At 26.5% G+C, this 22,945-nt stretch overlaps 6 protein-coding genes across 14 annotated transcripts; 3 read left to right on the top strand and 3 right to left on the bottom strand.

Moving 5' to 3' along the window:
- Positions 1-262: 262 nt before the first annotated feature.
- Positions 263-5,258, top strand: LOC130674651 (myeloid leukemia factor). 5 transcript variants are annotated; one of them, XR_008991090.1, is made up of 7 exons: positions 264-404; positions 648-852; positions 1,212-1,491; positions 1,569-1,743; positions 2,910-2,987; positions 3,630-3,711; positions 3,926-4,067. XR_008991090.1 is itself a non-coding variant. In XM_057480051.1 (6 exons), the coding sequence occupies exons 1-6, from the start codon at positions 352-354 to the stop codon at positions 4,074-4,076; spliced, it is 900 nt and encodes a 299-aa protein (XP_057336034.1). In that variant the 5' UTR covers positions 263-351; the 3' UTR covers positions 4,077-5,258. The 5 variants fall into 5 exon arrangements, 3 of the variants coding, with proteins under 3 accessions (XP_057336034.1, XP_057336033.1, XP_057336035.1); XR_008991091.1 differs by having other exon boundaries at positions 3,630-3,707; positions 3,926-4,065; XM_057480051.1 differs by lacking the exon at positions 3,630-3,711 and having other exon boundaries at positions 263-404; positions 690-852; positions 3,926-5,258.
- Positions 5,259-5,361: 103 nt separating this feature from the next.
- Positions 5,362-6,772, bottom strand: LOC130674967 (uncharacterized; the record flags this gene model as incomplete). Its single annotated transcript, XM_057480422.1, has 4 exons — positions 5,362-5,548; positions 5,637-6,185; positions 6,262-6,451; positions 6,555-6,772. Coding segments are annotated over 4 exons (1,137 nt in total), but the record flags the coding sequence as incomplete, so codon positions are not given.
- A 3,008-nt stretch (positions 6,773-9,780) lies between these two features.
- On the bottom strand, positions 9,781-14,555 carry LOC130674649 (magnesium transporter NIPA2). Its single transcript, XM_057480048.1, has 4 exons — positions 14,126-14,555; positions 13,943-14,062; positions 13,294-13,436; positions 9,781-13,220 (listed from the first exon to the last, which is right to left on the bottom strand). Exons 1-4 carry the CDS (start codon positions 14,193-14,195, stop codon positions 12,459-12,461), a joined length of 1,095 nt encoding a protein of 364 aa, XP_057336031.1. The 5' UTR covers positions 14,196-14,555; the 3' UTR covers positions 9,781-12,458.
- A 497-nt stretch (positions 14,556-15,052) lies between these two features.
- LOC130674648 (bifunctional peptidase and arginyl-hydroxylase JMJD5) lies at positions 15,053-17,744 on the top strand. Of its 2 annotated transcripts, none has more exons than XM_057480046.1 (8): positions 15,053-15,289; positions 16,077-16,230; positions 16,296-16,434; positions 16,500-16,662; positions 16,728-16,898; positions 16,957-17,174; positions 17,236-17,391; positions 17,487-17,744. In XM_057480046.1, exons 2-8 carry the CDS (start codon positions 16,091-16,093, stop codon positions 17,742-17,744), a joined length of 1,245 nt encoding a protein of 414 aa, XP_057336029.1. In that variant the 5' UTR covers positions 15,053-15,289; positions 16,077-16,090. The 2 variants fall into 2 exon arrangements, with proteins under 2 accessions (XP_057336029.1, XP_057336030.1); XM_057480047.1 differs by lacking the exon at positions 15,053-15,289 and adding an exon at positions 15,294-15,355.
- Positions 15,301-16,041, top strand: LOC130674650 (UDP-N-acetylglucosamine transferase subunit ALG14 homolog). Its single transcript, XM_057480049.1, has one exon. It carries the CDS (start codon positions 15,373-15,375, stop codon positions 16,000-16,002), a length of 630 nt encoding a protein of 209 aa, XP_057336032.1. The 5' UTR covers positions 15,301-15,372; the 3' UTR covers positions 16,003-16,041.
- A 152-nt stretch (positions 17,745-17,896) lies between the features above and the next one.
- Positions 17,897-22,645, bottom strand: LOC130674647 (uncharacterized). 4 transcript variants are annotated; one of them, XM_057480041.1, is made up of 4 exons: positions 22,446-22,645; positions 18,373-21,721; positions 18,111-18,295; positions 17,897-18,033 (listed from the first exon to the last, which is right to left on the bottom strand). In XM_057480041.1, exons 2-4 carry the CDS (start codon positions 21,713-21,715, stop codon positions 17,944-17,946), a joined length of 3,618 nt encoding a protein of 1,205 aa, XP_057336024.1. In that variant the 5' UTR covers positions 21,716-21,721; positions 22,446-22,645; the 3' UTR covers positions 17,897-17,943. The 4 variants fall into 4 exon arrangements, with proteins under 4 accessions (XP_057336024.1, XP_057336028.1, XP_057336026.1 ...); XM_057480045.1 differs by having other exon boundaries at positions 18,373-21,717; XM_057480043.1 differs by lacking the exon at positions 22,446-22,645 and adding an exon at positions 22,102-22,361.
- Positions 22,646-22,945: the final 300 nt, after the last annotated feature.

Below are 22,945 nucleotides of genomic sequence, written 5' to 3'. Positions count from 1 at the left end.
ATAAAAATCAAAAAATTCGGTGTGCGGCTCAGCCTTAAGCTTTAGGTCCTGATTTAAATACCGGCCTTAAGTCTGCAAAGGAATGAGTTTTTCTTCCACTCCCACTACTTGTCTATGAATTTTCTCAAACGCGCATGCGCAGCAATGACATACGACTTAAGAGTAGAAAATATATAATAGCAATCCAGAAATTTCGAGATTAAATCCTCGTAACCTTTGTGAATTGTGAAAGCTGACCATTAGATAAATTGTCGCTCCACGTTTCTAATTGTCACTATAAAAATTTTAATTAATTATCAGTAATTGCTATCATTCAAACTAATAACCAGTTAATTATTTAAAAAAGTTAAAATGTCTCTCTTTGGATCGTTGATGGGTGATATTGAAGACGACCCAATTTTCGGGTAAATATTTATAATTAAAATATGTATTAATATATCTATATATATATAATTTTCATTACATAAGTCATTTATTTATTCAGCCAATTAAATTTATTTACGTGTTATTTTTTACAAACCGTCAATTGTTTTTAGTCGCTCGCTATCGCAGCAAAATGGAGTCGGATTTTTAAAAATATTTTATTTTTATTGGAGCAACTCATTGATCATTTTTTTTTTTCACTTGAATTATAAAAAAATCATTAGGTCACACATGCAATCGATGAATAGCATGATGAACTTCTTCAGCAATCCCTTTGGCATGATGACACCAGCCCTTATGGGTCCAGGCCAGGACATGATGACCCAGCGCCGTCATCCTGCTGCTCCTGCTAGAAATATTCACAATCAGATGATGCCATTTGGGTTTCCAATGCCGCCAATGAATATGAATGCCATGTTTTCTAACTTTGTAAGTATTATTTTTAATATATGATAAATATATGTCTATATATTTTAGCACTGATCGCTTTGATGCGCAGTAAAAATTTTTTTATGTCCAACTTGATAGTTTACATTTCAAATAATGACATTATTTACAATGTCAGCTTACAATTTTGTAAAAAATTTCATAAAAAATCAACTGATAAATTTTTTTTATCAGGATCAAGATCTCAATTCCCTGAAAAATTAAAAGTTTTAAATTTCAGTAAAAAAAAATAAAAATATCTGAATAATTTTTATAAATAATTTTACCCGCGTAATTTTAAATTTAAATTTATTCCGGTAAAATAAAAAAAATGATTTATTAAATGAAAAATTTGTTTACAGGACAACATGGCCGGAAGTAATTGCATGACATCAACATCAATAATGACCTACACAAATGGTCCCGATGGCCGTCCCCAAGTGTACCAGGCTTCTAAATCAATGCGCGCTGGTCCAGGTGGAGTGAAGGAGACCAAAGAATCCGTCTTTGACTCACGCTCAGGCACCAAGAAGATGGCCATCGGCCACCACATCGGCGAGAGAGCTCACATTATTGAAAAAAAGAAGGATCTTCGTAACGGCGAGGAAGAGGAGCATCAGGAGTTCATAAATCTCGAAGACGGTACTTTATTTTATCCAATTTATTTATATACAGATAATAAATATCAGTATTAATTATACGTATTTTTTTTAAAATAGATGAAGCAGATAATTTTAATCAAGAATGGGAGCAACGTATCCGTAGCCATGGACGGGGAAGTCGCAACGATGCTCAAGCAGCCATTGATTACTCACCCCATCACCGAAGACATCATCATCATCATCGTGGTGGCGGTGGTGAGCGACAATTGGCACTCACTGACGGTACAACAAGGTTCGTTAAAACAAATTTACAAACCTCTTAGTCGCATTTTCAATTTTTTTTATTTTGCATCCAATTATGTTAAATATCATATATATGTATTTATGTATATATGTGCGCACGACTCCTGTATTAATTATTCTTACCATATAGCAATTTCGCCCAAGTCTGGTCATCAGTACACTAGTTATCTATGTCTTTATAAAATAATGGATCCTACTGTGGACACTGGCATAGAATTTTGGATTCCAAGTCTTGTACAAGACTTGGAAAAAATTTTCTATCGTGTTCTAGAAGAATTGGACTATTCTAGAAAAATATTGAAGATGTCTTGCTCGAGGTGCATTGGGACAGTGAATCACTTGCAGACGCTGGCGCATATCCTGCAGCAAATTTGCTCGAGAACTCTCATATTCCACAATCTATCTCTCTGCCTTTATCCCTTCCATTGGCATACGATACAAAATCCTGGGGTAAAGTGACATAAATAGACAGTGTAATATAAAATTTCTTGGGCAGATCTTCTGCAGGACATGCGTCAGTGTCTGCCAGTAATTTCTGGTACAAAATTAGCCCAAGTCGCTGCACCTCCAGCAGGACATCTTCAATGTTTTTTTGTACAATATCATGTACAAGTCCTGCAATAATCTTGTGACTGATAGTTATATAGAGACGTAGACATCTAGGGGTCTTCTGCAAGACACTTTCATAAAAATAGTCCAGGATTTAAAGATTGTCTTGTGTACTGGGCAAGTCCTTGCAGTTTCTATCAAAAGATTCTTGTGATCAGTGTCTTGACCAGCGACTTGTGATGAGAATTGTTAGATGGGATTATTGTTATATTAAATATTCGTATTATATTGATATGTTATGTATATATATTTAATTTAGCAAACGTAGAGCACGTAATGCAAGAAATAGACGATCGTAATGGAATAATTATTGGAGGAAATAGACTTCAAGATTATTTATTATAAAAATGCTCTCTGTAACTTGAACTTTACTATAATTATTATTTTTTTTATTTAAATAAATTTAATTGTAATAGTGGAAGCTGGAAGTAGTTGGTTGTTAATTATAATTAGATTTATTTATTTAAAGTTAATTATTTTACTGGTAGTTTATTGGTTTTTATTTTTATTTATTTCTATGGGCTGGTTGTTGGGTTGTTTGTGTAGACAAAATGAACGATCTAGAGTACCAAGTACAAGACGAAGTATACGATCATTAACGAGCAATAGTAGAAATAAAGTCAGGTAAGATGTTTATTAAAAAAAAAAAAGAATTTTCATTTTTTATTCTTTTATAAAAAAGTTTATTAATTAGGAGCAATTACATTTTTTACTGATTTTAATTTTTTTATGCTCAAGAAATTTAATTTGAATTTGTTGTTTAAAAAAATTTTAATTGTTTCTCAGGGTAACGAGACCAATAGCGGGAATTTTTAAATTTCAGTAAATAATTTTATTAAAAAAAAAAAAAAATTAATAACCGCGATAAAAAAATTTCATAAAAATCATGACAAATTTTGAAAAAATTTTAATATTAATTTTAAAAATAAAAAAATTATTGTCCCGCTACTGGTCTCAGTACTCAGAGTTTTTATAACCGAGATTTAAATCTGCTAATGAACCTTTTTATAAATATAAAAAAAATCACCCTCTAAATATTTAATGTACCTGCTTACACTAATTATTTGATGCATGCGCTTGTTAACTAACAACTGGCTCGTTTACTTGTTAATGCATAAGTAAAAAAACTAAATTTATATTTAATGTCAATCCAATAATAATATTTTTCTTTCCTAAATTAAATTTTAAAAATCGGTAATAAGTAATGAATTTTTTTTTTGACAAAAAAATAAAATTAGTGGAATATCTTGATTTTGTGTATTGCAGGTACTCCCAAAAGTATTAAAAATATATTTAAATGTGAACGAGGGTGGTGACGTTTTAATTTAAAAAAAAAAATACAACGTAAGTAAGTAACGTTGTACGAAAAATATTTAAATAAATATATGTTTACATACATTTTGTGTCTTGTACTTAAAAACAATCCATAAAAATCATCGGCATGTAAATTCAGATTTTAAAACTTCATTTTTTTCACCATTTTATTTAACGTGAATGTTTTTTTTAAATGTTTAAATTTTTCTTACTGTCATTTTTTAATTATAATTTTTTTTTTATTTTAGTGATAATCAAGCTGATGACAAAACTGAGTCTGATGATAAACCAAAAGCTACTGAGACTTCAGGAAGACGAAAACATGAAGATGATAATGAAGAGGATAAAGATAATGATAATAATAAGAAAAAACGACACTTATCTTCTAGTGATGATTAATTACTGAGCAATAAATTACAACTTACGTCTATTATTAACAATAATAATAATTAATCACTATTAATATTTAATTACTCTAGTTAAATAGACGTAAATTGTTTTACTCAGATCTTAAAAATTATAAAACTCAACTATTGATATTCCAATTTCTTTTCTACGTTTTTTTTTAGACATGAGTATTAATTTATATTTGTATCATGTATACATATATATACTAGTAATTCTTCATTATATATCTTCCAATTTTTTTAGTTTCTTATAAAAATTTAATTAATTAATTTGCAAATCGATATATTTTTTTTTAGTTAATTAATTAGCAAAAAATAAATGATCCTGAAGTTAGAAGACAAAAATTTTTTGATTCTGTTTCCAAAAATCAATGAAAAAAAAAAAACTACAAGTGTAATTTTTTTTTTAATTTATCGTTAAAAAAATTCAAAAATTACAAGACGTCGGCTAATTTCAGTATCAAAAATAATATCTACTGATATATTGATGTGCTCATATATGATTGTATAAATAAATATGACTATATAAGAAAATTTATTATTTTTTCAGTCATAAATATTTATATATTTACATATATGATATCTGATTTTTTTTAGCGATCATTTAAAATAATTACGTTTTTTTTACGCGCTGTTTAATATTTTTTAGAAAACTATTTTTCCGTCATAAATAAAATAATTGATTAAAAACATAACATTTGGGAGAATTATCGCAGTGTTAAAAATAATTAATTAATTTTCTTAATTTAAATTACAAGGTTGTAATAAATATATTTTTATTATAAATTATTTATAAAATATTTTCTGCGATATCTCCCTGATTATTAAATATAAATAATAATAATAATAAATTAATTATAAAATAAAAATATAAACGTCACATACTCTCGGTAATTTCATGTATTAATTTAAATTATGGACTTAAATAAATATAACAATAGACATATTTTCATTTTTATGGCCATTTTATTGAAAGCAAAACTAAATTACAATTTAGATAATTATAATAATTAAAAAAAAAAAACATTAATTAAAATCTGTACCGTCACCAGAAATAAAAATTTATCATTAACTGTCCGTCGATCTAATGAAGTAGTTTAAAAATTATAATAAGTCTACTAAAGTATTGTAGTAATTAGTAATAATAATTATAATAAATGATTAATAATATGAATCTCATCCCGTGAATAAAAATAAAGAAAAAAACTGTATGAGGAAAGCAAGCAAAATTAATATATAAGTCAATAATTTTCTACACCACAGTGGGTGTGTGTGTGGCTTTTGTTAATTGTCTTCAGCAAGGCTATTTATTTTGGTATTTATCGCCAATGTTTGTGCTACGAATCCGGTGTCATTAACAACCATCGCAAGTGCTGACAGTAAGCTCTTTAATTCCTGACACGACATGCCCAATTGTGTCGCACATTCTGATATTATTGCCCATTCTTCGTCGTTTGGTATTATCTGGAAATTAAATAAATACATTTTTATTTTAACGAACTATTCAGCCACAGAATCGCTGATGATCCTGGTGGTAAAAAGCGAAAATTACCTTAGATGAAGTATAAAATTTATTGAATGGCATTTTGACTCGACTCTTGCCTTTGTTCGTTTGATAAAAAATAGTAAAAGTCTGGACGTCATCAGTTTTAAGTGGAAAATATAAACCAGCAGTCAAGTGTCCCTTAGTATCCCTAGCAAGTAAACTACGAAAATTGTATACCAAATTACGGCGCTCAGTAACGTCAATGGCAGTTAAGTATGGCCTTGCGACATAAATAAGAGCAACTTGTGTACTCTCCAAGGCACCTGGGCGTGTTTCTCTGTCGTACCACTCAACGTAGTCCGGATCTTGCTCGCACAGAGAATAATTGTACTCTTTTTTACAGTGTTTTTCGTCCGACTGTGTAAACCAGCCAGTATGCGGGTACATTTTGTCCACCATGACGGTTATAACCCGAGCCACGTGATAACCCGGGTCCAGTAATAGTACTCCTCTACGTCCATTTATTATTATTTTTAGGCAAACAAGTACGTGTTCTTTCTCCCCACTGTCAGCAGCTGGTGGTCCTCCCACGTACCCTTCGATGTCTCCAATAGTCTGCAGACAATAAATAAATACATAAATAACTCAGTCTCTATAATTTAATGAGTAATCGATGATTATAAATACCAACCTCTTCACATGATACCAAATAAAGGCCATTAGCAATACCAGGAAACCTTTTGTCCAGTTTACTTAAACGATTCAACAATTCAAAACCAAGACCCACACACGTGTGATGCTTGTGAGTTATCAGCGGCTGATATTTTTGGTAGAAACGGTCTACCGTTGATTCATTACTTTCTTTAAAGTCCTTGTAGAACCTGGAATAAGAAATTTAATTAATAATCGACGATTCAAAATTTTAATTGAGGGGAGAGACCCAGCACTAGATCTACTAGTTATCAACTCTGAATTTTTTTTTACCTAAGGAAGTTACCGATAGTGTCATATCGGTGATCGTTTAGCAGTCGCTGGGTTTCCAGCTCAACACTGCCTGCTAGTTCCTCATATTGTTCGACAGTATCGACGGTCAGGGGAGCTGATTCATAATGGGCCCAGACTGGCAGGGGTAGTGGGACACCCCTGATCCGGGGGCCACGAGCTTGTCCTTGTGGTTGACACCATATTTCTGTCGATTCGAGTCAACTTGGCCATTCGCAACCCCATCGGCCAACTGTTGGCAAATATCCATGCTCATCCCTGCAGCTGCTTATTGGCTCCACAGGGCTCTCACCGTGTTTTAAACTCTTCTCTCGCTCTGTTTATTAAAAATCATTACTTATTACATAACAATAACATTTTTTTAAATTACGATACTCAAGTTGGCTGACGTCTATCAATTTTTATGAGTGTAGCAGACATCAAATTTAAAATTATAAATAAGTAGAATAAATAATTAAAAAAATTTTCAAAAACGTCCTTTTTTTTATCAATTTGTTAAAAAAAATTAAAAAATTCTTAATTGTCTTTAGGGTCACAAAAAATTATTTATCAAAAATTTTAAAAATTTCTTGAGCTCGTATTTAAAAATTACAAAATTGAAATTAAAGAAAAAAAAAAAATTCATAGAATTATGAATGAACTAAAAAAAAAAAAAAATCAATTACTGCCACGTGTCGCGGGGGACATTTTGTTGACAGTTGCATGCGTCATGATATTAAATTACTATCGTTAAAATACTAAGAATACGATCTATAAAAAATTAATCACCCTCTCCATCTATACCACGAACAAAAAACAATATATATATATATGTATATATACATATATATCAGCTGACGCACAATCTTATCCACTCCCCGAAAATTTCAAGGCTACCATTATCAGGGTTACCGAAATCACGCGACCGAAGCCCTAAAAAAAATTTCAATCTCTCCCTTATCTTCGCGTGCTGTTTATTATTAATTTATATATAAATGTATATATGTAAATTTAAAAACTAAAATGAAATAAATTCCGCAGCAAGTGAAAGGTAGCAAGTAGGTCGAGTCGGCTATTTCGACATATTTCAGATAAATAACGGAGCTCAAAAAAATATTTACATCGATAACGTATGTGCCCACTACGACTTGATAATTCAAAAATGATAATATCTAAATAAATGTAAACAATATGTTTTTGATATTTATAATATATATGTATACATACCCATACAATGAGCGGACAAAGCAAAAAATAAACTTCCTTTGTTGAACTAGTATATAGCGTTCACGTGTCCGAAGTTCGATTAGAACTGAGACAGAGGCGTTACATGCGCAAATATATATACCTTTACATGACGCGTCGGTTATTTCCCTTTTCGAGCATGCGCGTTATTGTATGTCATTATTATTATCATCTACATACTTTCACACACCTTCTATACATATACATAAACAAATACTTATTACATACATACATGTGATATATGTATCATTTAACGGTTTGACTGGCAAGTCATTTTTTAACTTGGACTTCAACTACATATTTTCTTTTATTACATTACATAGTTACATATATATACAAATATATGATTACATATAATATCTACTTTGTCTAGGAAATTTTCAATGATTTTTTTTTACTCAATATATTATTATTAAAAAAAAAAAATTTTTTAACTTCAACTACATATTTTATTACATTATATATTTACACATATATACAAATATATGATTACATATAATATCTACTTTGTCTAGGAAATTTTCAATGATTTTTTTTTACTCAATATATTATTATTAAAAAAAAAAAAATTTTTAACTTCAACTACATATTTTATTACATTATATATTTACATATATATACAAATATATGACTACATATAATATCTACTTTGTCTAGGAAATTTTCAATGATTTTTTTTTTACTCAATATTGTTATTATTAAAAAAAAAAAAAAAATTTTAACTTCAACTACATATTTTATTACATTACATATTTACATATATATACAAATATATGACTACATATAATATCTATTTTGTCTAGGAAATTTTCAATGATTTTTTTTTTACTCAATATTGTTATTATTAAAAAAAAAAAAAAATTTTAACTTCAACTACATATTTTATTACATTACATATTTACATATATATACAAATATATGACTACATATAATATCTATTTTGTCTAGGAAATTTTCAATGATTTTTTTTTTACTCAATATTGTTATTATTAAAAAAAAAAAAAAATTTTAACTTCAACTACATATTTTATTACATTACATATTTACATATATATACAAATATATGACTACATATAATATCTATTTTGTCTAGGAAATTTTCAATGATTTTTTTTTACTCAATATTGTTATTATTATTAAAAAAAAAAAATTTTAACTTCAACTACATATTTTATTACATTACATATTTACATATATATACAAATATATGACTACATATAATATCTACTTTGTCTAGAAAATTTTCAATGATTTTTTTTTGCTCAATATTGTTATTAAAAAATAATAATAAAAGTTTCAAACTTATATATATTTTATTACATTACATATTTACATATATATACAAATATATGATTACATATAATATCTACTATGTCTAAGAAATTTTCAATGATTTTTTTTTTACTCAATTTTAATAATATTATTAAAAAAAAATTTTAACTTCAACTACATATTTTATTACATTACATATTTACATATATATACAAATATATAATATGTTAGTCTAGGAAATTTCCAATGAATATTTTAAAAAATTTTTTCATACTAAACATATTCTTATTATTGTTGAAAAAAAAACTCGGACGTAGACAAATTCTTAACGATAACATGTGCGTCATATATATAAATATATATGATATGATAAAGTATAATAGCAAGGATATTTTTTTACACCCACATATTTAAACTAATTTATTATATATTTTTTAAAAATCATAAACAAGAATCGTAACGATCGATTTTATTCATTTTTCGTGTAACTAAACAATGATTTTTTTTTTTTCAAATAATTATATGATTACGAAGAAATATACGTTTGTTTCAAGAAAAACAAACAGTTTATTCACAGAAATCTTTATTATTTCATAAATTATATCACAGGAATAAAAGAAAATTCTTAAAATAACAGACAATTAATTTTTATTTAATGAACTTTTTTTTTTTCAAGGACTTTTTAAAATATCTCTGAAAAAACAAATTCTTGAAACAATAAACAATAAATGTCAAATTAAAAAAAACCATCTTCAAAAATAATTCATATATATTTTTTTTATTGATCATATTTATTTTGTTGACTATTTTTTTCATGGGAAAGTCAGACGTCTGGAGATGAGTTATTTCATTTACGTCACTACAAGGGTTCAATGTCTGTAAGAATTTTTTTTTTAAATCAACCTTTAAAAGACCGCGTTTTATAAAATTTATCATCGCATAACATTAATCCATATATTTATATATTTACATGACAATTAATTAAAAACTGCGATAATGGGTAACGAGATTAATTACCGAGTGTGAATGTTTTTCAAGGTTTTTTTTTAATACATTGTTGGAATTTAAAATAATTATAATAATATCACATCGATACTTTTACTTTATACTAGTTTACTCCAGAATATATATACATATTTAAATTTAAATAAATACACACGACGAATGAAATTAAAATTTTTATCTTATAGTAATTTAGGTCATTAATATTTAATGGATTACAAAACATGTTATTAATTAAATTATGGATTTTAATTTTATATATCAATATTACCATGATTTTTTTAATTATGCAACACTACAGCTGATTGATATAAATATTGATTTATCGATTTATACAGAAATATAATTATTATTATTTAAATAATAAACAAGTCTGCTTTATTGGCGGGGATTTTAAATTATTGCGCAATATGTTTATGAAGATTTTTTTATCTTGATGATTCATAGTCATTTAAGATATTGATTATTTTTGTGGTTTTGTAAGATATATACCTATATATATATATATATATATTTTGTTTAACTGTGTGCAATATCTATGAAATATAATAATACAAATTTTTGTTATTAAATTAAATAAATACTTGACAATTTTAGACATATTTTTAAATCAATGACCCTCGGGTCATATATATAAAGTATGTTGACTTGCTCCTACTCCAGATTTATAATCAAGATTGATATCCAGACCTTTAACACCTGGATTGTTTGAAAAAAGACCCAGGTTCTTGTATAAATTTTTTTTATAAAATTATTAGTAAATGGGAGATTTTGCAGATTTCTCTGGATCTGGACCTTATGATGACTTAAATAATGACGTTTTATTTCAAACTGGATGAAGGTTTTGTGATTCCTTTGAAGATTAAGCTCTTGGTGATTCTTCACTTTTACTTTTCGAATCTCTAAACTTATTGAATTTGTTGTTATGATTTTTTAAAAGTTTATTTTGAGTAAAAAAATTTTATATGCTGAAATTTACCGCAAACTACCGTAATTTCCTGCTAATTTTTCGAATTTTACGGTAATTTGCGGTAGATGACTGCAGAATACGGCAGCTTACGGTAATTTGAGGTAAAATACGATAATTCACTGTACAACCGGAAATTTATAGTATTTAGAAAAATTTAAAAAAAATTCCTGTTACTAGCATCTGGTTCCATACTTTTCATTTTGTTTTCCCACCTCATATATTTAATGACATTTTTCTTATAATTTTGGCAGCCACTTAATTAGCTCTAGCTGTAGCCAAGCGTTTCTATATAGCGAGAGATAGAGCTTGAGAAATTTTGAATGCATGATATAATTAACAACCATATAATTTTTCATTAATTAATTTATTTATAAAAAATAAAAGATAATTAAAACTGAAACAAACAATTTGACTATCGTTTTTAATAAATATTATATAATTTTGTTCTTTAATTTAATTTACTTATAATTAATTTTTTCCTCCATTTGTTTAAAATTACAAATAAAAAATATAAATATGTTATATTATTATTATCATATCCACAATTATTTAAATTACAAAAAAAATGAAATCGACTAGTCAGAATAAATTAAAATTTTCAAGTAATAATTATTGTTAGCACATTTAAATACTTGTACATTTTGTTACTATTATATTTAAGTTTAAAATTATTGATATGTTTGAATAAAAAAAAAATTGTGTAAACTTATTTTTGCATGATTGCACAAACGTGTAACATACACTTACAAATAATGATCCTGAAGTTAGCAGACATTTAAAAATTTTTGAATTTTCGTTTTTCAATAAATCACCTGCAAAAAAATAATATAAAAATATGCACATGTAGAAAATTTAAAAAACTACAGGTGCAATTTTTTCAAATATTTTTTTTTTCAATTTTTTATCGGCTAAAAAAAATCCAAAAATTATTAGACGTCTGCTAATTTCAGTATCATTTACAAATATGATGATCCTGAAGTTAGCAGATATTTAAAAATTTTTGAATTTTCGTTTTTCAATAAATCAACTGCAAAAAAATATTTAAAAAATATGCACATGTAGAAAATTTTAAAAACTACAGGTGCAATTTTTTCAAATATTTTTTTAAAAATTTTTTATTGTCTAAAACAAAATCCAAAAATTATTAGACGTCTGCTAATTTCAGTATCATTTACAAATATGGGTTTATATTTAAAATGGAGGTACTGCTTTACCTCTAGACAACCAAATTAACAAATACTAATTACAATTGTCTAAAATAAATCTATAAAATTTTTTTTACCCGTACTTATTATTATAATAATTACAAAATAAAATAAAATAAACGGGAAAATCTATCAGTCAATTCCCTTATTTATTTATTATTTTAAAATAAAATAATTTAAAAAATTTACTCGAGTTAAAAAATAAAATGTTATCTAAATAACATTTTCTTTTTCTTTCGTACATTTAATACAACAGGTACACGAGCTAGCATAATTACACGTATTTAATAATAATTCAAAAACATTATTATCATTATCAATATTTTTTCCATTACTGGAATAATCACGTCGAATATTATTTGTAATCGATAGTTGTTTAATGTCTCTGTAGCTTATATTTAAATCTTTGAACGCATTTAGTAAAAATATCGCAGTAACGATAACAAAAAATCCACAAAAGTTGCAAATAATATTTTGCAAGTTCATATGCTTCCATTCATCAAAAATAATGCTCGTGGCAATAATTACAAAACTCGTAAATCCGACGTAATAAATCGGAGTGACAACTGCGGTGTTAAACAAATCTAATGCTTTGTTCAAATAATTCATTTGAATCATAATACATACAATTATTGATAGTAAAAATAACCACGTGATCCAATTTTCCATTTCATTAACTTCATAATAAATCGAATCCAATATTGCTCGTCCTAATCCTTTGCAGCTGACGACTGTCAATGAACCAAAAGATGAACAAATAAATATATAAATAATAATATTATCATGACCAGTTGTAGTTACTGGTACACAATAAAAAATTAAATATAAATTTATTGTTATAATAATAATAACATATATTATAAAATTTTTAGTATACAACTTTTCAATCAATTCTTGAAATGTTTCAAACTGTTCATCTTTTGGTGCATTTATAACAATTATTGTCGTACCTAGCATACACAAAATGCATCCTAGCTGTAATTCAAAAGATTTATATCAGTAACTTAATAATTTTTTGAAATGATTAAAAATAAAAATAAAAAACTACCTTTCCAAGCAAGTTGATTTTTTCATTAAGATATTTTGATGATAAAATTGCTGTTACAACTATACTAAGTGCTCCTAAAGATGTTACTACAGAAGCTGGTGCAAATGCATAAGCTACAAAATTAGCAGCTTCGCCAATACCCACTTAAAATAAATATATTAATTATTTATTTATTTGAAAATTTTAATGGATTTGATCCTGAAGTTAGCAGACAGTTAAAAATTTTCGAATTTCTCTTTGAACGACTTAATTTAAAAAAAAAATAAAAATAAAAATATGCACATGTAGAAAATTTAAAAAACTATGGGTGCAATTTTTTAAAATATTTTTTTAAAAATAATTTATTGTTTAAAAAAAAATCCAAAAATTATTGAACCTCGGTTAACTTCAGTATCATAAATGGATATGACACTGAAGTTAGCAGACGTTTGACAGTTTTTGAATTTTTTTAAAAACGATTAACAATAAAATAAAAATATTTTGAAAAATTGCACCTACAGTTTATTAAATTTTCTACATGAGTATATTTTTAGTTTTTCTTTTTTTGTAATTTATTTGTCATAAAAAAATCCAAAAATTTGTAGCTGTCTGCTAACTTCAGGATCGTAAATGGATAGAGAGAAAATTTTAAAAATATTTAAATATTTACTTGTTAGAAGACCAGACCACCATGTGAATTGACGTAAATAACCATGACCTCCTTCACCAGCTCGTACTCCATATTTTTGTAATTTCAATAATGCTTTTTTTTTAATTATAAAACTTGCACCTGAAAATAAAAATTGAAAATTAATATTCGCTTTATTTATTTATTATTATTTTTTTTTAATACCAATAAATAAATTAGAACTGATGGCTAATAATAATCCGACATTAAATTCCCAACTTGAACGATAATCCATAATATATTTACATTATTACAACATTTTTAAAATAATTATTTATTTTGTTTGTTTGTTTTTAAATTTAAATGTCTAATAAAATATATTTGTCACTTTATTATTATTGTCATTAAATTTATCGATAAAATGTTGGCTTATTTATCTAATTCTTACTAAATTAAATTTAAAAATAAACAATATCAATAAAAATTATTTATGTATTATAAACATCTAACAACTAAACCTGATTACTAATAATACAAACTCATACTCTGGTAACAATTCTTGGAACTTAATATCGAGAGCCGGTTATCGAATTCCCGCAATCGATTTTGAAAATTTTAAAAAATAAGCGGCAACTTTGGAGGTTCGGACTTCCCACATATTTTTAAATTTTGAACTGCAAAAAAATAATCAAGATTTTTTTTGTTTAAAAAGTTTTAAATTTTTAAAATAAATTTAAGTTCGGCGAATTCCTAAGGGCGATAATTTAAATAAGCGCGCCACTGTAATATAAAATTTGAATATTAAATAAATTGATTTGAGTACTTATGAAAAATAAATAAAATTTAAAATGATACTGAAGTTAGCAGACGTCTAATTTTTGGATTTTTATTTAGACGATAAAACTTAAAAAAAAAATATTTGAAAAAATTATGATCTTGAAGTTAGCAGACAATTAACAATTTTTGAATTTTTTTTCTACAGATCAATAACAAAAAAAAAAAACTAAAAAAATGCACATGTAGAAAATTAAAAATACTACAAGTGCATTTTTTTCAAATATTTTTTTTTGTATAATTTATCGTTTTTTTTTAAATTCAAAAATTATCAGACCTCAGCCAACTTCAGTATCATAAAAAATTGCACCTGTAGTTTTTTAAATTTTCTACATGTGCATATTTTTATTTTATTTTTTCGCAATTGATTTGTTGAAATACGAAAATTCAAAAATTTTTAAATGTCTGCTAACTTCAGGATCATAAATTTAAATTCAAAATTAAACAAAATAATTTGCATTTCTTATCAATTTATTGATTGCACACATTTTTGGAACAACGCAAGTCCACAGCTGATTTTTCTACTCAACAGATGTATTTTTTAAATATTTTAAGGTTAGAAAAATGTAAATATTGACACCATCACTAGTAAAATTATTAACCATTTTATTTTTTTTACAGGTAAAATAATTTAAACAATGACATTAATAATAATTATTTTTTACTACATTATTATTCCACTAATCATTGGACTGATTGCCCGATTTATTTATCTAATATGTAATCGTGGAGTTGTGATGAAAAATAATGTCCAGTGTGCTAAGACAATGATAGTTCTAGGTTCTGGTGGACATACTACAGAAATGTTTAAAATATTAAATAATTTAAATATCAATAAATATAAACCTCGAATTTATGTTCGTGGACATACTGATAAAATGAGTGAATCAAAAATAGCAGAATTTGAAAGCTGTAACAATGATTATAAAGTTATTACAATTTACCGAAGTCGTCAAGTTGGACAGTCATATTTATCAAGTATCGTAACGACACTAATTGCATTTTTAAATGCATTTGTAATAATATTTAATGAAAAACCAGACTTGATTTTATCAAATGGTCCCGGTACATGTGTGCCTTTGTGTCTAGTTGCATTTATATTTAAATTATTTTATTTAAGCAACACAATTGTTATTTTTGTTGAGAGTTTTTGTCGAGTTAAATCTCTGTCATTGACTGGAAAAATTTTATATTTTTTTGCTGATCACGTTATTTTACAATGGCCTTTTATATGTAAACAAAATTCCCACGTACATGTTGTCAACTAATTTATTTTATTTTAATAAAAAATAATTAAATTAAAAAAAATTACCGCCTTTTTTATTTATATTTTTAATTACAGATTAAATTAAAATAATGTATGAACTAGCTCCACTGACCGGTGAAAATATACCATGGGATATATTAATAAATTATTGTGATAAAATATCTGAAGAAATCAAAGTCCGATTAATTGTTTTAATTAATGACATTAAATCGTCATTGGAATTAAATAAGTAAATAATTATTTAAATTAAAAGTTTTGTTTAATTCTTTGGTTTTAATATTCATATTTTTAAAGGATACCCGAACAAATAGATTATAAATTAATTGAATTGGAAGCATGTTTGGATAGAACGTGGGAAGATTTAAATACCGGACACTGGAAAGATGTTCCTGTTAATTATAGACATTGTTATACAATTTGTAGTTTATTGAAGGTAATTTTAATTATTTAAATGTTTAATCAATTCTTTTAATTCATTTATTTTATTTAATATTCCAGTGTATTCTTTTAGAAGTCAATTCAAAAGATAAAAATACTTTGGAAGAAGTAATGAAGGAAATCGCCAAACAAATAGACAAAGGATTATTATTAGGAGCTCCTATTGACCAACAGCCCGAATTATTAACAAACATCGCCTCGAAAATAAATAACTATTGTTCAAGTAATTAATTTTTTTTATAATTAAATTAAAATTATCAAGTTTTTGATCCCATGATTTTTATTTAGATAAAATTTCATCTGTGACATCAGAAAAGTCATTGGAGTTTGAGATTGAAGATAAAAATTTATCATATGAATTATTAGAAGGGTGCGAGTGGTTGAAAAGATACAAAACTCCGTCTATGGAAACATTTTATCGCGAGATATTCAAATCTAAAGTACCCGCTGTTTTGGAAGGTAAAGAAATTTATTTTCTTATAATTATAAATTAAATTAAATTTGAATTTATTAATAGATTGTATTGGACATTGGAAAGCATTAACTTTGTGGAAAGATCAAAATTATTTAATTAAAATCGGTGGGATGAGAACGGTACCCATTGAAATAGGATCAAGTTACACTGAAGATGATTGGTCTCAGCAACTTTTGACTCTTGCGGAATTTATTAAAGGACATGTTGCAAAAAAAAATGATACCGTTGGTTATTTAGCCCAGCATCAGCTATTCGAGCAAGTAAATATCGTAATAATTAAAATATATTTTTTTTATTAATTAAAATAAAATTGTATCAAAGATTCCAGAGTTGAAGAATGATTTCACAATACCAGATTACTGTAATTTTACTGATGATGATAAGGAAGACAGTGCGATAGATATCAATGCATGGTTTGGGCCAAAAGGTACCGTGTCACCTCTGCATTATGACCCAAGAGATAATTTACTGTGTCAAGTGAGTATTTAATTAAAAAAAAAAGAAATTGTTTAATTAGTTTTTATTAAACTCAAGCCGTATAAAATTTATAATAATAAAAATGAATTTGAAAGGTATTTGGATACAAACAAGTGATACTTTATCATCCAGATGATAGTAAATATTTGTATACATATGACACAAGGCTACTGTGTAATACAGCACAAGCAGATCCAATAAATCCTGATTACAATAAATTTCCAGAGTTTAAAAAAGCTCTAGGATTTATGTGTCATCTCAAGCCAGGAGAAATTTTGTATATTCCACCAAAGTGGTGGCATCACGTTGTCAGTCTCTCCCCAAGTTTTTCAATAAGTTTTTGGTGGAATTAAAAATATACTTATGTAATAACATTTTATAATAAAAAAATAATTGTAAATTTAATAAATGAAAATCATAGTAAAATAATATTTAGATGAATACTTAATTATAGATAACGTTGTTGCAAAGTGCATGCTAAAGTTAAGTATAATAATTAAAAAGAAATAAATATTTTTATTGTAAATGATACTTTGAGTATTAAAATACTTTTTAGGGTAATGGTGGGAATTCGTCATCAATTGTTGAATGAATACGGCATGTTGGGCATGATTGATTTTGAACAAACCAATTTTTAATGCACTGAAATAATTAAATGTCGAATAAATAATTTTAAAAAAATAATTAACGTTTAAATAAATAAAATAAAAATAATTTACTTTTTTATGAAATGTATGTTGACATCTCAATGTGTAAAAAGGCACTTTACCATATTTAACAATTGTTTCCATGCAAATAACGCATTCGTTTTGATCGATATCAACTTTACTCCACTGCAAATTGCTTACCGGAGCCCATGGATTTTTTTTACTCGTAAAACTTTGCTCAGATTTCGCCGACAAATCTAATACACATACAAATCCAACAATCCATTACCCAAAAATAAAATCTTAATTTAATAAAACAAAATAAAAAACTTACAAGAACAAGTCGATGAAGCAGAAGTCAAACGTTGTCTCTTAATCAATTCGTTACAATCTTTTTTCTCATTAACTCTAGTATCATGAATTTTATTATTATAATTACTCAGTTGTAATTTTTCACGACTAGGCAGCTGTTTCTCAACTTCGAGTATTATTTTACCAAAGGTAAATCCTGTTAACGAATTGTTAAATCTCTTACGGACTTCTTGGACACAGCACAGTAAATCAAACTCAAGTACACCTTTATTTCTAGCTCTCAATTCATTAATTAACTTATCCATCGATGGTGTAGAATTTAATAAATTATTATTATCTATTATTTTTTCTTTAAATTCATTCATTTCTTCTACTGATTTTTTTTCACTCAATATTTCGTCTTCTCCATCACCTTGATCTTTAATTTTCTTTTCATCAAACTCTTGAATTATTTCTTCACCGACTTTTTCAATAGGATTTATTTTATTGGCCAACAATAATTCCCAATCATTAAATTCTTTGACAAGATCATCATTGTTATCAAAATTTTTCAATAACTTATCAGAGTTTAATACTTCCGCAGGCTCTTTGTAACTTAAATAATTAGTTTGTTCTTTCATATCATCTTTGTCATTAAACTCTTCCTTACTTTTTACTTTATCATGATTTATAAACTCACTATTAAAATTAGTACAATTAAACCCATTGTTTTGATTTGTAGTCTCCTGTTTTAAATTAAAATCTTGAACCTTAATATTATTTTCTGTAAATTGTACAGGATTCCATCCATTTCCGTTAATCTGAAAATTTGTTTTTGCTTGAAACTGTTGTAAATTAGGCACGGAAAAATTATTAGCTAAAGGCATTCCAGTAAAATTAACAGGTGTAAAATATGGTTGTCTCTGTTGTGACATCTGTAGTTGTTGTACTGCTGGATTATAATTATTATTAAATCCTGGTGGATAAGACGGTGGCATTGATTGTTTAAACTGTTCAGCAAAACGTACAAAACTATTGCGATAGACATCAAAAGCAATTTGTATAACGTGAGTTATATTTCTGTTTGGCAGCGGCGGTAAATTAGTAATCTTACACTCAATGCTGTTCAAATCCATACAGTTATCTTTAATACTGATAAATGCCGATGATTTAAAGTATTCAACTTCTAATTCGGCAGCTAATTTTTGCAATTGCTCAAGTGGCAGTAACCATTCGTACTGATTTATTGGTAACATTGTACCCGTTGAATATATTAATATATTTTGCAATTTATCAACAATCGCATATTCATTTCTTAACAAACGTATATTAAATAATATAAGATTTTTCTTATGCATGTAATCTGCATACAGTGAATTTCTTAATACTGACATTTTTAAATTAATCATTTCTTCTTTGGTTTCTTCGAGTTCTTGTTTAGATTTTTGTAATTTATTTTCTAACTTTTTACGTGTGTTGCCACATACTTTACCTTCTTTACATTTTTTTTCTTTCACATTATCATCACTTAGTTTTATTTTCTCATCTTGATCTTTGTCTTTATCAGTATCGTCATTTTCATTTTCAATTACTTCTTTTTCTTCGATATTATTTTTAATATCTGTGACATTTAAATCAATATCTTTATTATTATCAATCAATTCTTTGTCAACATTTTTTTCATCTTCTTGATTATTAATCAATTCTTCAGTTAACTGGCAATCAACATCATTTTTAATATTTTGTAAATCTTTTTCATTAGTATTACTACCCCTATCTTTATTATCATTAAATAAACTTAAATTTTTAATAAAATTATCATCAAACAAATCATCATCTGAATCATCATCACCAGTATTTTTATTCATCAGACATTTTAGAGTACCGCAAATATTATTTCTAACGCTTACATAAGCATCCGTTAGTGTAGCAGGCGTACAAACGTATTCGCCAATCACCGCAAATTTTAATGACTTTAATAAAAATTCAATGACATTTGGACAACGCAATTCATAGAGAACAGAATCGCAGTTGCCAATTAATTCAGTAGCTTCTAACCACTTTTTAACTAAAGTATTTTTTTTTACTGGCGCATTGCAAGATACATATTGATAAAAATATGAATACAAAAATGTTTTCTTCTGCTTCAGATCATCATTATCTATTTCTAATATATCAACATAAAATTCCTCGTCAATCATCATCTCTGAATTGCCATAGAATGTCAAATCTGGGCGCCAATCAGAACCTTTCTCGATACCATAATTAGCATTGCGTATTTGAATTAATTTAATGAGATGTGGAATCAACGTCATCTCATCACTATTTTTTATTTTTTTACGCTCCTTATTACTAAAGCTTAAAGTACGGGTGACAATACTCTCGGGTTGTACTGTTTTAGATGTAATTTTGTAAAGTTTTTGTTTGCGTACAGCCCCTTTGGAGGGCGTGGGATGCTGCCTTATCAATTTATCTGGAATTTCAACCCGTGTCTTGATAGTATTATCGCTATTATATATTTCTATTTTTCTAATAACACTTTCTTCATTTAACAAACGCTCGCAGTTTGGTGTAAAACACTTCCAGTTTAAAAAATCTCTATCCGATAATTTAATATTCGGTGACAACTGTTCTTTCTTTAACTTCCAACAGTTTATATGAAAATTAAATATACATGGATTTATATTATTGTTACATGATACCACCACCAGCCCATTGAAAGCTGGTGATTTGAAATAAATATCACGATCGGACAAATTGTTTAATGAAGTATTATTGCAATTTTTCATAAAACAAATAGCATCAGGACGATGCCAACAAAGACACTCGTCTTTTAAACTGACAAGTAATTTGGACAACTCATCAAAAGTTGACTCCCTAATTATCTCGTCAGTTGTTGGAATATTGTAGGCTGTTAATTTTTTTGAGTCATTCAAAATTGAGAGGCATGAGTTTATTAATTTCTCAGCATCTTTGTAGCAAAAAGTTTTTATGTATAAATCACTGAGTAAGTAATAGATCATTGGATACTGAGTACCGGTAGTTTTTATTAAACTGAGAAGAATATCTTTTGCTTCAATCAATGACTGAAGTTGAGATGTTTCGATAAGACATTTTGAGATTAAATATTGGATTATAACTAGAAGAGATGATTGCTCTGGGGTGTTTGTCGAGTATTTCAGAAGAGTTATTGCATTTTTGTAGTGAGTTATCGCAAGTTGATGTGCTGATAATTGATACGCTTCGGCAGCTTTTCGCAAGACTTGGATTGCCTCGGAATTTTCAAGACACATGTATGCTTTGTAAAATGTTTCTGGCATTTTTATTAATGTAGTGATACGTTCGTTTACTTTTTCGATCAATTCTGGTTCTAAATCGATCCACATATCTGTCTAGAAAAATATTATTCTTATCAATAAATTTAAATATTAAATTATATAAATATATTAAATCAATATGATCCTGAAGTTAGCAGACAATTCAAAATTTTTTGATTTTTTTTTTAACAATTAAATTTGAAGAAAAAAAAAACTAAAAATATGCACATGTAGAAAATTTAAAAAACTACAGGTGCAATTTTTTTTCTTCTGGTTTATCGTCTAAAAAAAAATCCAAAAATTATTAGACGTCTGCTAACTTCAGTATCATTAAATCAATTAGAAATTTTAAGCGTAATTATTTGAATAAATCTTAAATAGTATTATAGTTTAAAAAAATAAATAATAAATTATTATTGAAAATGAAAAATGAAATAAATTAATTGTAACTTTACCTTCTTTTGAATAAAAAATATAATCAAGTATTTAATGAAGAAAAAAAATTAAATAAAAATCCGGAATAGAAACAGTAATTAATAAAATAATGTGACGTAATTTGAACGAAAAAGAAAGAGTTAATCTCGATCGATGAAATTGAAATTAATCAAATGTATATATAATATGTAAAACAATAACATAACTAGCCGGCTTATACACGCGGTGGTCTGTTCTTTGTCCTGACAAATTCTAAGAATTTATCAACATGCATGAGCGGCTATCTTATGTTTACATTATGCATTAGTATTTAATATATGTGAATATGTGTGTGCTGTTGTGTGTAGAAGAAATTTTCATTTACCTCAGATATGGCGGTAGTATAAATTTTTTAATCGAATAAAAACTTGAATTGTTTAGCGATTTTTTTTTTTTTATAATTTGAAAAACTATTTGCTAAATCCGTTTTTTGCGAGTTATTAATTAAAAAACAAAAAAAACACACGTCGTTGTGATGAACGTCAGTGTACGTTAGCGGTTGACAGTATTTAAAACTGATAACTGACTGTAGTTGGTACGACTTAAGATCGATTACTTTTCTCAAACGATTCGATTCGAGACTATCGAGAAATAAAATCTCTTTTTAGTGGTCGCCTTAATTAATAAATTATTGATGAAAATAAAAAACTTCAAGTATACTTTTTAGTGTAATTATTATAATTATTGACACAAATAAATTTTAATAAAATTATTGAATTTGAATTTTGAAATTTAATAATTTATTTAAATTCATATGTATCAATAATCATATCAATCAGACTAAAAAATATACTCGAAAGTTTTTATTTTCATCAATAATTTAAA

The sequence above is a fragment of the Microplitis mediator genome, chromosome 9, assembly GCF_029852145.1.
Source record: "Microplitis mediator isolate UGA2020A chromosome 9, iyMicMedi2.1, whole genome shotgun sequence".
Lineage (NCBI taxonomy): Eukaryota > Metazoa > Arthropoda > Insecta > Hymenoptera > Braconidae > Microplitis > Microplitis mediator.
The sequence above is the reverse complement of the archived record's forward strand: the minus strand, read 5'-3'. Positions and strand labels throughout refer to the sequence as shown.

Coding starts and splice junctions, on each gene's coding strand:
- LOC130674648 (XM_057480046.1), top strand. CDS start 16,091: ATGTATGAACTAGCTCCACTGACCGGTGAAAATATACCATGGGATATA. Junction 16,231..16,295: donor TCGTCATTGGAATTAAATAA/GTAAATAATTAT, acceptor ATATTTTTAAAG/GATACCCGAACAAATAGATT. Junction 17,175..17,235: donor AGCATCAGCTATTCGAGCAA/GTAAATATCGTA, acceptor ATTGTATCAAAG/ATTCCAGAGTTGAAGAATGA.
- LOC130674649 (XM_057480048.1), bottom strand. CDS start 14,195: ATGGATTATCGTTCAAGTTGGGAATTTAATGTCGGATTATTATTAGCC. Junction 14,063..14,125: donor CAGTTCTAATTTATTTATTG/GTATTAAAAAAA, acceptor TTTTATTTTCAG/GTGCAAGTTTTATAATTAAA. Junction 13,437..13,942: donor GTGGTCTGGTCTTCTAACAA/GTAAATATTTAA, acceptor ATTTATTTTAAG/TGGGTATTGGCGAAGCTGCT.
- LOC130674650 (XM_057480049.1), top strand. CDS start 15,373: ATGACATTAATAATAATTATTTTTTACTACATTATTATTCCACTAATC.
- LOC130674647 (XM_057480041.1), bottom strand. CDS start 21,715: ATGTGGATCGATTTAGAACCAGAATTGATCGAAAAAGTAAACGAACGT. Junction 18,296..18,372: donor TGCTTCATCGACTTGTTCTT/GTAAGTTTTTTA, acceptor TATGTGTATTAG/ATTTGTCGGCGAAATCTGAG. Junction 18,034..18,110: donor AACATACATTTCATAAAAAA/GTAAATTATTTT, acceptor TAATTATTTCAG/TGCATTAAAAATTGGTTTGT.
- LOC130674651 (XM_057480050.1), top strand. CDS start 352: ATGTCTCTCTTTGGATCGTTGATGGGTGATATTGAAGACGACCCAATT. Junction 853..1,211: donor ATGCCATGTTTTCTAACTTT/GTAAGTATTATT, acceptor ATTTGTTTACAG/GACAACATGGCCGGAAGTAA. Junction 1,744..2,909: donor CTCACTGACGGTACAACAAG/GTTCGTTAAAAC, acceptor TTGTTTGTGTAG/ACAAAATGAACGATCTAGAG.